This window comes from Pyrgilauda ruficollis, unplaced genomic scaffold (assembly GCF_017590135.1).
Source record: "Pyrgilauda ruficollis isolate IOZ18807 unplaced genomic scaffold, ASM1759013v1 scaffold29, whole genome shotgun sequence".
Taxonomy (NCBI): Eukaryota; Metazoa; Chordata; class Aves; order Passeriformes; family Passeridae; genus Pyrgilauda; species Pyrgilauda ruficollis.
In genome coordinates this window covers 9,849,729-9,863,264 of record NW_024524266.1, presented here as the reverse complement: position 1 = coordinate 9,863,264, position 13,536 = coordinate 9,849,729, and the positions used below count along the sequence as shown (strand labels likewise).

Here is a 13,536-nt window from a genome sequence, read left to right as displayed (position 1 = left end):
TCAGAACAATTTCTATTTGCTGCTTCTGTATAAATTCATTTTACTGTTTCATTATTACATGTAAATGGCAGTTACTTAGGCAACCCACCTTTTTATTTATAATAGAAGTAAAACCTTTTTCATAAAAGAGAGAAAACAAAAGAACAACTGGGGACAAGCCATGTGGGAAGCAATAAGCAGTTTCCCCTGCAAAGTTTGATTTCAGTGTTAAGTGGTATCTATCATTTAGATATGAACAGCATCTGGAAAGAAGGGGATGCGTTTCTACATATCCATGATCACCCCAGCATTATGAGGCTGGATTTTTAAAGGATAAAGGTGATGCAAATAACTTAAAAAGTTGGAACTGCTCTCTGTGCTCTAAAAATTTGGGAGGCCAAAGGAAGATGATAAAATAATTTTAAAAAACCAACCAAAACCATGATACACTGTAGTTTTTACCATTAGTCATATTCTTTCTCCCCCTCTTCCACACCCTGTGTCCCATCTTTGCTTTTCTCCTAATTTAGTGCATTTATTGGCAGTGAGAGCAATCTTCTTTCATTATGCTAATCAGAGTGTTGATGTTAAAGGTCTCCTTCTAAAACTGTCTGCAGCAATAAGAGCAGTACAGGCTCAAGCAGAGATTTAAAAGTATCTTATTTGTCTATTTTTCTTAGCTTTATTTAATTTTCAGTCATGTTCTCAATGTTTACTTTGTGCAGATTTTACCAAACTAGATACTAGAGATGGTCTCTGTTGTTGATGAAATTATGTGAAAATAGCTATCTTATGTTTTCAGCTAAGTTTGGCAGAAATGTGGAGCATCAGTACAAACCTAAGTATTTGCCCTGTTTGCAGATGAAACAAAAGAAGTGTTGAAACTTGAGACAGAGCTACAATTAGATCTGTGAAGATTCTGTGATGTTTAGAGTAGCCAAAAAATGAGATAAGCATGATAATTAAGTTTCATTAAAGAAAAAAAAGTGAAGTGGTACAATTTCATGCTGCTGGAGGTTTTATTTTTCTGTCAATGCAGCCAGCTTCTCTTCATGAGCAGATCACAGTAGTTAAATCAGGCACACACAGTAAGCAGATTTATGCTGTCTTCAGAATTGTGCATGAAAACTCCTCAGCGCTTCAGGCTAAAACCTGATTTGCCACATTCTCTCAAATGTTAAGCTTTTTTTATTTGGTATTGATGTTTCTTGACATCTTGCAGCAAGGCTTGGATAGTGCTGCTACAGGGCAGTAATCGGTTAAGGAAGAATAAAGGTTTTGCCTTTCCCAGAGATGTGACCTTATTGTAAGTCTGGATTCCCTGTCATCTTACCATGTTTATTTATAAGGCAATCGTAATTTTCTTGTAAATTGGAAGTACTCCAACACATGTATTTTTGACTGCTACATGGACCCTTTTATTTTTTTTTTAAATGTGCTTTTGTTTGGGTCTTATGGACACTACAGGTATTTCAGTATAGTCTAAACAGAAAGTTGTACTACTGTACAGACCTCCCATCTGCAGCTTGAGTAATAAAAGATGCTACTCCTGTGGAGACTACGCAGTCAAGGGTTACTAACCTAGGTGTGCCAAGCCACAGCAAATGGTTGTGGTGCCCTACCAGTGGATGTGATTGAGTAGATATTTTCCAAATCTGTGTTAGTAGCTATAAGCGATTTACAGAGTGCTGTCATTCACATGCTGAGACAAAACAAATTGTTGCATTGTACTATTCATGCATGTGTGTCTTTTTTCTTCCCTGGAAGCTTGTTGCATTGTATTGTGTCATTTTGGGCCCACCTTCCATCTTGTCTGTGCTCTTTGGGAAAAAATAATGGCAAATCCAGGGCAGAATCAGTAATGATTGGATGAAGAGTCAGGTTGTTAAATTTGTACCCAATTTGTAGAGCTGGGTCTTGCCGGGCTTATTGACAGATTCATCAGCAGCACATCTGAGTTTACTTCAGGTAACTCAAGTTGATGCTGTTTTGATAGTTTGAGTTATTTGCTTGCTCTCTTCCTTGTCTTCCTTCCTTCCAGATTATCAACAAAGTATAGGTGTTTTTTGGGAGGTTTGTCTGCTTTAGGTTTTTTGCTAATGTGGTTGCAATGGCAATGCTTGTTCAAGGATGAGACTAGAAGCTGGCTTTTCACAGTTCTTGGTTTCTGGGGACTAACTGAAAAGATCTTCCAGGAGTCTTTCTTCTGTTTTGCCTGTAACCCCCAAAATCCCACATATTCCCTGCCCCATTTTAGCTCATAGAAGTTGGGTTTTTTGGAAGTGATGAGTTAGTTGGGTTAGCAACAGGTTTTGATGGATCTTAAATTGTATTTTCAGTAGTTGGTTCTGTAGGGGCTGCTTGCCTACCTCTTGAAAATGTGGCAGACTGGGGTGAAGGACTGAGGGACTGAAGGAGTGGAGCTATGGTGCTGCCTGGGGAGGTCACTGGGAGAGGAATGTTTTTTTTTTCTTTCATCCATTTCTGTCTTACATTGCTTGGTAGCCTCCATTTTGCCTTTCAGTCCTGTGTAAGGTAGGCTAAAAATTTTCACAGAAGACAGAGACTTTTTATTTCTTTTATTATATTGGTAACAGAAACTAAAATCTAGAAAAAAGTTTCAAGCTGTAGTGTCCATGTCTTGCCAAGGTGGATGTTGAAGTTTCCCAGTATGATGTTGCTTTTTAGATAGCAGAATAATGACTTATACCTGATTTGTATCATAGCAACATATCAATTACTATCTCACAGCTACCTCATAACCAGAAGTGATCCAAACACAGATACGGAGTGTATTACAGATAGTTAGGCTTTTGAATGGCTCTGTTGTTCAATTGAGACATAAGGACATAAATTTTTATAATCCTTGGCAGTAAGCTGTTTTGAAAAAATTGCTAATCTTTTCCACTTCCTTTGCCAGTTGTCAAAACTATCATGATAATAACTGACTGTATTAAAGAAGGTTAGTTTTGTAGTTAAAACTCCAGGCTAGAACTCAGCAGATATGTTTCCATTACTTCTCCTGTGGAATGCTCACGTGGATTTAGGGTAAGTTGCTAAAACTCTTTACCTTTTTTTTTTTTTTTGCATGTACATGACAGAAGGACCAGGCTTTTATATTCTCAGAAGAACACTGGGCATAGGAACAATACTACAGTACAAATAGAATAATTTATCTCTTGAAAAAAAAAATGTTTCTAAAAGTGAACTACTTTTTTTACTGGCCTAAATTGGCACCTTTGCCTCAGGTAGCAATTCTGTGTTCACAGAATGCATGGCAGTGAGCCCCTATCTTGCTTTGTATAATTTCCCATCAGTTGTTTTAAGTCTTGTCTTGTAATTGCTGTTCTGTGGCACTAACTGAATGGGAGATTTATGATGTTTAAATATTACAAATCTGAACCTTTTTTTCCCCCTGCTTTCCATAAAAACATGGAGTGAAACTGTCACTGCTGATTATTTGAGGGAATTTTACTAATTAGAATTGCATGAGAATTCAGGCTTTAGAGCTGTCATCTGTTCCATCCCCTTCCCAAGTACTGGAGGTTTCAGTAGCTTCAGATTTCACAGTTGTCTTAAATATGTTACTTACTCTGGCGAGAGATCTCAGAGATAACATTCTGGGGTCAATTTTGCAGTTCTACCTGTGTCTGGGAAGTTTTTCTGCTTCTGCAAGCAGAATTTGGCCCTCATGTGAGGTGTAACTTTTTGGGTCCTTTTCACGCAAATGGGCTCAGTTGATTGCAGTGGCTCTGCTTGTTTCAGCGACTGAGTTGTGCTGTGCATCTCCAGGTTGTGCGTTCCAAAATACAGGATTTGGGGTTTCTCTTATATTAAATGCAAAGTTCACAGGTGTTGGGATTCTTGCAGAACCGTTTGGGGGGGGCAGGGGGGAAAGAAAGAATGTTTTGAAAGAGAAGTATTTGAAAGTATGAAAGCTGTGAGTTGCATGAAGGGCTGTATACCTATAGCCCACAGAAATGTGGCAGTATGACTTGAGCTCTGTGAACTCTGAAAGCACTGCTTAGTTGCTAACATTTCTATGGTAAAATATATCTGTGTAGTGTGACCTCTGTTCTTCAGTTACTAAGGGTGCTTGTACAGGTTTTGGCTCTAAAGAAGATATTTGAAAAGGAAAGCCATGCAATGCATCCCATTCCTGAAACTGGAGTGGCGGATATTTCTGTAGATGAGCAACATGACACAAATGCTTGATTTTGTTTGTGCAAATGAGAGGGCCTTTGTGATGCAAAGCAGCATCCTCAAAAGGCAAATGTGCTTTTTTGGTTGTAAATATCCCAGCTAAATACTGCAGTAATTGCAAGCAGAGCTTGGCATTTTTCCTCTCTATTCTCTTCATCGTTATATTTTAACAAGTTCTCATGAGACTATTAAAATGTCTTAGTTTTTGGAACATGTGGCCTAGTGGGGATAACTCTGTCTACAGATGCAGTGGGTTGGCAGCTTGATTTTGCATGTCTTTTCATTTCCCTCCAGATCCTGTGACCCAGTGTAACCTTTGGTCTCCCTCTGAAGGCCGGGGTGAGGGAAGTATGAGCAGGTGACTGATGATCACTGTCAATACAGCCTGCAGACAATATGGGAATTACTTCAGCAGTCTCCCTCTCCTTGTGCTCCCCCCATCCTCTCTTAAATCAACAAATGCAAATAGCAGCTTCCTCATTTGCTGCTATCTCTGGGATGCTGCCCAGGCAGCATGGGCTTTGTTGCAGTCCTGCCTATTAAAAAAAGCAACTTCAGCCCTAGGCAGAAGGAAAAATACCAAGTGGGACGTGATTCCCCCCACCCCCTTAATGGTTAATGCTGGTCATATTTGGTCCTCTGGCATATACAGGTAGGAAGATGCTGAGATAAGGTAGTGCTTGATGTGTGTGGTTCAAGAGAACAGCGGGAAGTGGCTGGAGCTGTTTGCATTGTTACTCTTTGTCTGGTAAACGTCCTTCTGGAAGGGAATAGGGATTGCCCAGTGTCCAAAACTCATACCTGTGCTCCTAGAACCTGTTGACTTGAAAGTAGTGTGTATTTAACAACAGCTATGTCTTTACTGTGTGAGAATAGAAATGCATTTGCTAGATTTCAGCACAGGCAGAAGCACAAAGAATTTGTTAAAACAACATTTCTTTACAAGGTCATGATTGTTTTGTTCTGTGCATACTTTTGTGGCACAAATAAATAAAAATAGCTGCATTTTATATTGTTGTAAGTATAATACAGTATGTAGTATTGCATTGTACAGCATACAGTTGATATTGTTTTGCTTTCCAGATACACAACTTAACGTGAGTTATCGTTCAGCAATTCAGGAACATAAGAGTAATGCTGTGCCAGCATTTTGTTAAAATTCTGTTCATCTTATTTTGTCATTGCATATGAAAAGATGTTTTGGCATACATAAATAAAAGGAAAGTGATCACTTTGTACATCCAGAAGGTGGTCCTTCTCAGATACCTTGGGATATCCGGTCTGCATTTGATGTATTAGAATTGCAACCAGCCATAATGAAGAGATTTCTTCTGAACTGCCATTAAGGAATATTAGATTAGTAACTGAATCAGGCAAATAGCAATGTATGTAAATGCTCCTACTGCTTTAGAAATGTATGTCAGTAGTAGTTGTATTTTATAAGAAGTCTTGTGTGCAGTGTGTATTTAATCTTGGTGAATTTGAAAATAGTGACACTCTCTATTTCAAATACTTAATAACAGTTAACTCCTGAATAAAGATACAGGGTTAAAGGAACAGTTGCAAAGCAAGGTGCTGGACTGTTAAGTTGAATGTAATTCATAGAGCTAGACATTAAAATTGTTACTCAATCTTTAAATATTTTATTTTCTCAATCTCTGATTTCAAAAGTATATTTGTGTTTTATTTTTTGTTATACTTGCTTACCAGAAAGCTTCAACATACTAATATTTTCAGAGAAGAGAGATTCCAAAAATCCAGAATTAACAGCCCCCTATGCTCCATTTCCAGTATGAATTAGTGCTTTGAGTCAGGCACTGATGACCAACACAGTCAAAGCCTGCTTTAACTCTTACTTGCAATACTTCTCTAAGTTATGTCGCATTAAGTTTATCATATTTAAGGTTGGGGTGAATCACATGAATTTCACGATCAGCAAGATGCAAAAGGCTGTGATAGGGGCAATGTGACACTAGAAAGCTGTCTAATTTTAGTGTAAAGGTTTCAAATTATTTCAAATATGTTGTGTGTTTCTTTCCCATACCTCTCAACAAAGGTGGTTTGATGTCAAAAAATTTCCCTATTTCATCTTCTACTTACCTGTCCTGCAGTTTCTGCATGTGTCTGCCTGCCAGCAGGTGGGCCAACAGAATGGAATATTTGTCAGCCACAGGGACTTAATATTTGCTTTTTGTTGGCCACAGGTGCTGCTGTAGCAGGTTCATTGAGGGTATGTCCTCATGTTCTGTTTGGCGTCCTTTTGGTGTTCTAATCTGTCCATTGGGAAGGGAATTGTTAAAATAAAATTGTCATTATTTCAGAGAAGAGCGTGGAAGAGACCTGTTCACTAGGAAGTTTTAATTTAATGAAATCTGGTTACGTCTTAGAGCCTCACACCAGATTATAATGCTATCACAGCATATGCATATTGGAACATATCCAAATGGATATCTGTTGGGATCCCATATTGAACTGGAATGGGAGATTAAGCCATCTCATGGGAGAAAATCACTTCAGTCTTAAGAATGAAGAAAAATTATACTTTGTGTTTGATTTTTGGAACGCCTTCTTCAAAATGGCACCAGGTAGAAAAATCTGGATATGGTTATGTGAGCTTAACTTTCTAAACCAGCATCTCAGACAAATACTCATTAAAGACATTTTGCTTGTCATCAGTTTCTCCTTGTAACTGGGATGATTTTCTTTGCTGCTCAGAGTTGTTTTGTAGCTCCCTAGAAGCAGTTTGCATGTCTTGTAGTTGTGGAAACTGCTCTTAGTGGAAAAGGGATGTATTATAAGCTATATAATTTTTGAAGTATTTTTGAAGGCCTTCTTTATGAATGGCACTTTATAAATATTGTAATTAAATTATGGGAAGCATTTATAAGGTGAGTGGATTAATTCTTGGGTTTTTTCCCCAGTTTTTATTTGAATGTTTTTCTCTTAGGAAAGTCCCTGTAAAAGAATGGGTACAAAGAGTTCTCTCTTTGGCGTCAATGAAGTTCTGTAGTTTCATGCCAGCTACTTAAGTTCAAAGTATATTCATTTTACAATGTAAATTGTGCAGTACACTTTTATTTTTTTAAGCCTTTGTTAGAAAAGTTGCTTTCCGTTGTTCATTTTGAGGTTTTCCCCCCCTTCCCTTTTGTTTTTGTTTTTCCTCAGTTTCCATTACAAAGAGCAGTGCAAAAATCCAATCTTCCCCTTCCAAAGTGACCCGGCGTTCAATGCAGTCTCCACAGAAATCTGCTCCAGTACCAGCGCAGCGGGGCAGGAAACCAGGTCGGGGCAAACCCCCTGGACAGTCTGCAGTTCCCAAGAAGGGCAGGTCTCCTAAAAATATTCCCCTGACAAAAAGCACCTCTCATACTGAAAATCTTAAAACAAGGAAAAAAAGTTTAAAACCTGGAAAAAAGGTTAGTCCTTATCTACTACTTTACTTTATATTGCAAAATTTTGTAGTGAGATTTTTAATTATTATTACTTAATTTTCTATCTTCTCTTCAGCCTTCAGGGCTTTACTGTTTTCAGCAAGTGATTACAAGAAAAAGTTTAGAATAGCTCTTCTGGAATATTTTAGTATAAGATCCTGTGGATTATTTTATTCCCAAACAAGATTACTTGATTATTAATGGGTGAGTAATTGGTGATTGGTGTTGAAAAATGTTATTCTGAAGTAGAGAGACAGGGAAGCATTTAAGCTTTTTAGTTTGGATTAGTTTGTTACTGAACCGTGTATATATATATATATATATATATATATATGTAGCTTTCATTTTTTGGGTTTTTTTCCAGGTCTAGAAACAAAGAATTAAAAACAGTGAGGACTTTATTGCATAATTTAGGCTTCTTAAGCATACAGCTGGATTTGCCAAATGAATCTTGTGGATACTCCCTAATCCTGGAGCTTCTACTAGCATGAAGCAGGAAGCTTCTTTTTCTCTAGATGCAGGCCTAATTCTGCCCTGGTTTGAAAGGCATGATGCCTTTCTCCCTGCCCTGCTGAGTCAGACCGGCAGTGCTGGCAGCTGTCTCCATCTTCAGCTCTGGTAGAGCTCTTTGGTCAAGTGCACACTGAGCTCTTTGCTCAGGGGCACACTGGAGCTGTTTGGTCAGGTGCACACTGCAGCTCTGCTCAGGTGCACACCGGAGCTCTGGTCAGGTGCACACTGCAGCTCTTTGCTCAGGTGCAGCTGGAGCTCTTTGCTCAGGTACACACTGGAGCTCTTTTCTCAGGTGCACACTGTCCCTTCACCCCACTTCCTGCTGCCACTGACAGCAGCACTGGCACATGAAAAATCTCCAAGTGAGCCATTTCAGGGAGCTCAACTGGTAGACAGCTAGCACAGCATCCATCCCTTCTACTTCCTTCTTTGTCTGCTCCACCCCAAAAAAGCACAAATTCTACAGCTGCTGCAAGGAAGAATAGGATCACAGCAGGGCAGACTTAGGGCAATTTGAATTGCCATGGAAGTACAGTCTATTTTCTGCGGCTTGCTCATGCACAGCAGGCTGTCCAAGAAAAGTAGCAATCCTGCAATATCTTTTCTCAGGCAATTTGAGTCTGTCCTTGTGCTCCTTCCTGCTTTGCATTAGCACTAGTGAGGAGGTGGGGGGCAGTGCTTTTTCCTGGTGTTTTTTGGTTTGGGTTTTTTTTTTTTGTGTTCATTCCTCTTTCCTCCAAACAAGAATCAAAAAGTAGAAGTTTAGGGGCTTTTCTCCTCCAGTCTGCATCAGTGTGGGCTGTGGGATCTATGGGAACAGGTGGAGTAATGGCAAGGTGGGGATTCTCCCTTCTGGTGATCAGTGCTAGCGAAGTAACATTGCTAGAGCATAGCTGGAAGCTCTTGTATGAAACTGGAAGCAGCACTTCATGATGATGATCATAAGATAAGAAATAATTTTGGGCACCATAAATTGAAAGCTGAGCACTCTTCTCTGCTGCCTGCCCCTTGCAGTCAAGACATCCAAACTGGTAGGCTACTGATGGAATTGGTCTCCAGTTTTGTTTCTCTCTTACTTGGTGTATAAAAATGCACAGTGACAGAGATTAAAGAGGAGAAAGGTGCTCCTATCCAGGCTTAGCTGGTGGGTGGGGTGTTCTTTGTAAGTCTGGACAGGGCTTTAAAGGACAGCACTGAACACAGGACTGTCATATCTTAAGGTCTTATTCAGGTGTGGCAGGATGTGCACTTGCATGTAAGAATTTTTTCCTATCGCTCTCATTAAAAAGAAATTGAGAGGCTTTATCTATGTTTTGAAACAGTAATTGGAGGCACCTTGCCATTAGAAGAGGCTTCTGGGCCCTGGGTGTCTGAAGGTGTCTGCTTGGAGCATATGACACCTGGTTTGTGTGAAGTGCTTGGAGGTACTGTTTGGGGAATGGGTGTTAGTGCTGACATACCCTGTCCTGGGGCAGCAAATCTGAGGTGCCTCTATGCACTCCTGATTTCCTCTGCGGGACCAGGCAACAGAGGGGTTTTGCAAAATCTAGGTTTAATGCATCTAATTTGGGATTTTTATTTTGTTAACTTTAGCATTAAAAACTTGAAAAATTAGCTCCTCTTGAGAATTTGCAGAAGGCTGTTATTGCTTTGGTAAGCGATTAAATTGCTAAGATGTTATACATATGTGCAAACTTTTCTTTGGACTATTACACCTGTTAGCATAAGGGTAAGGAGAGGAAATGGGGCTTTGTGGGAGTTCTGCAGACAGGGTGTGTCTGACATGAAGTGCAGCCATACAGCCTGTTCACCTCACAGTATGTATGCAAATATGCAATTGGTATGTGCCAAGAGGCTTGAAAGTGCTTTTTTTCTTCCATCCACCCCCCCAGACTGATGCAAAAAAAACCCCTCTCCAGATGTTGCACTAAATGGTTGTGCTTCAAGTGTGAGCTGGCTGTTTGGTGTATTTAGGGACATTGGTATCTGCCTGTCTCTCTGTAGAGTTGTTTGAATTTCTTTGCCCCTTTAAGTTTGTTATGCTGCAGTATTTATCATTTTGCAGATACTAACTTTTATTATACAGCTAGAAATGTTGAGCTGTTGCATCATTTTTCTCCTTTATTTAAATTGTTTCTGAGCTCTGTAAGTATGAGATGCATGTTGGATTTTGTTTTTCATTTGTTTCTCACAGCTTGCACTGTATGTTTTTACTCTTCCATAATAAAGAAGGAACCTCTATACATCTCTTTCATTGTATTTTAAAAGTACACTTTATATAACAGTGCAAAGAATTCCTTTCAGAATTTCTTAAGGAAACCCCTTGGTCTGAGTGTGAGTACCAACCCTAAATTCAACCCCACAAAAAGAGTTTTTAAGCGTGAGGGTGAAGCTGCTGAAGTTGTCCTGGTGGTACAAGCTGTGAGCCCTCTGAAGGCAGAGCTGGTGTGCCCTCCCAGCTGGCAGAGGCCGGCCAGGTAAGGCACTGTGCCCAGCCCTGTTGGGATTGTGGCCTGTCTCACGAAACAGCACAGCTCTGGGCTCACAGCTGGCTGCCCATCATGGGGGGTGCAAAATGAGAGCCTCAGCTGAGCAAGCATAACGTGCTATATTCCCTTCTGAGGGAGAAGATAGGAAACAGCCAGTGAGTCTCACCACTCATGTGCATTGGTGTGGAGAGGGATGGTTCCTCTTCGTTTAGTGTTTGTATTTTGTTTTCATTCCTACATTTTCCCCCATTTCCTCATCTTTTCCCTCAATATGACCACCCATTTTTGGTAGCGTGGTAAAAGAAAACTGTCCCACCTCCCCCAAGAATCCCTGCTACAGGGGGCCTTCAGGAATGTTGGACTTCAGATCAAAACCTCAATCTTCCCAAGTGCATTTTTTTTCTCTGTATTTAGGATGGAGACCTTTCTGTCACCCAGTGTTAAGATAAATGGTCAGTTCCTGACAAGTACATCACTACTGGTTCTGTGCCACCTCATCTCATTCACAATGCAATGCCAAGCCTTGGCAGTCTGTTCCTTATGTTCGTGGTTCCCCCCAGTGCCATATTGTTAAGTACTTCCCCAGCCAAACCCATCTTCTCCGAACTGTAAGTGGCACAGAATTTTTTTTTAAGTGCCCTGGATTTCAGAAGAAAGTTAATTTCTTCTTTCTAGGTGTTGTGAAGTTAAACACTGCTTCTTTTAGGAAGGTATATATTCTGATTGCTCTCTACATGGTTTTCAATACATTACTTGGAAAATAGGCTGATTCTAGAAGTGCAGAGGATGAATACTGCTAAATGGAAGAGGGCTTAGCCTTCCTTAGCAAATTGACTGAAGTTTTACTTCACTATATATCAGTTTTAATGGTAAATCCTTATCACATTACCACAAGTCTCTGCTGTGTTCAGCAGAGATTACCTTGGATAATCTCTTACATTCCTAATTTTTGCTAGGTAAAAGGGTGAAAAAGTAATGTGTCCTTATGCAAGAATAAGTGGTGAAGGGAAAAGTGATGAACTCCAATTTATTATTTCTTTTATTTCAATGTATTTTCATAGTATGTCAAAACACATCTCTGATGACCAGTGACAGGACACAAGGGAATGGCCTGAAGCTATGTCAGAGAAGGTTTAGGTTGGATAGCAGGAAAAGGTTCTTCACCCAGAGGGTGATTGGGCACTGGAACAGCTCCCCAGGGAAATGGTTGCAGCACCAAGTCTGACAGAGCTTGAGAAGAGTTTGGACGCTCTCAGGCACAAAGTCTGACTCCCAGCTTGTCCTGTACGGGCCAGGAGTTGGACTCAATGATCCTTGTGGGTCCCTTCCAACTCGGGACATTCTGTGATTCTGTGAAATGTCTTACATGTGCACATTTCTTTTCTAAACCCCAGTCCAAACCAAATTACAAGATTCTCTTTTCCTCAGGTGGAGAAGATAATGCACATGGACCAATCTCTGAATTGCTGTGCTCTGAACTCTGGTTATCTGTCATATGATAAGCTGCAAATAAGTTTGCTTTGGGAAAGGAAAATGTTTTGGCAACCAGCATGACTGGATTGTAGCTACAGGCTTGTTTGATATCTTGCATGAAGCACCTGAAAATTCCTTGAAGTGATTACTTGAGAATTTCAACCCCTTTGAAATAAGCTGAGGAAAAATACAGGTGCACTGTAATGTTGACACCTAGATGTGACTTAGGGTTTTTATGGCAGGCAGTACGTACACAGCTCAGCTAACTTACCTGAGCCGTGATAAACCCAGCTGGAAGGGCATGGGCAGGAAAATACCCTGGAATACTTCTTTCTAAGATTTTTAGAAGAGTCATGAAGTAGTATATAAAGCTCTTTCTTTTCCCACTTTTTAGGCAAAGGTGCATTCTAAGTCATTTGTATTCCACTGCATTACTAAAGTAGCTGTAACTGCGAACTGAGAGTTTCTGGTCTTCCTTTCCTGAACTTTCTCTTCTCTGCTGGGTATGATTCCTGAACTTTTCTAATAAGGAATCACACACATTCATTAAGATGGTAACTGATAGCAGGAAGGTTGTGCAGACTCCTTAAAAAACATTAAACATTTTGACTTTTTTTTTTTTTCTCTCTTAACAGAAAAAAATCTTGCCAGAACAACTGACTCCTACATCTCTTTCTCCTCAGTCATCTCCTGAGGGGGAAAACGGCACTGCACAGGTACTTAAAGATGGAATCAGTTTGTCTGGTGCAACTGCAGCAGTTATATCCACAGGTAAAAAACAAAGAAGTGTATGAAATGGCTTCCATGTCAAGCAGTTTAATTTTTATGAAGAATGTGCTGCAAACTCATTACTGTAAATCATTATCCAGCTGCCTTATTTTTGAAAGATATTTGTAGGAGCTGGAGTTACTTTTCAGAACTGGTATTTTGATGCCCACATTATAGCAATAATTTCTGGGGCACTGGGACTTCTGATAGGTCTGCTAGACCTGGCAGTTTGTTCCTGTGTGAAGAAGGAAACTGTGCAGTTCTTTCATGTCTGTCCTACTCCTTAATGTATGAAATGGGAATAGATGTAGCTAAAAGCCCATGTGATATTCTGATCCCATGCAAGCTGTACTGTAATGTTACAAAATGGAGATTTTATCTCTATATAGCCTTACATTAAAAGAAACAACTCTGTTAAAACCCAGTCGTGGCAATCAGAGGTAATACATTCCTCTTTCCTCATGTTTGTTTTTTGGTTTTTTGGGTTTTTTTGGGTTTTTTTGCCTCTAAATATAACGAAATGTGTCTTGAAAAGGATTGGCAGAAACGAAAGAAGCCAGTATATTAACTAACCCATCGAGGAACTGGTAACCCTATAGTGAAACAATTCATATATTTGTCAGCCAAAATCTCAGAACTTTCTAAAAACTCCATAAATTACCATAATTTTGCTTGGGGTG

The 13,536-nt window shown here is 39.8% G+C and overlaps 1 protein-coding gene across 1 annotated transcript in view; it reads left to right on the top strand.

The window, feature by feature from the left end:
- SCML2 (Scm polycomb group protein like 2) overlaps window positions 1–13,536 on the top strand; it is a 72,760-nt gene that overhangs the window by 41,317 nt on the left and 17,907 nt on the right. Inside the window, exons 8-9 of the mRNA XM_041472493.1 lie at window positions 7,348–7,598; window positions 12,724–12,859. Of these exons, the coding sequence (XP_041328427.1) occupies window positions 7,348–7,598; window positions 12,724–12,859 (387 nt within the window). The remainder of the gene's footprint in view (window positions 1–7,347; window positions 7,599–12,723; window positions 12,860–13,536) is intronic.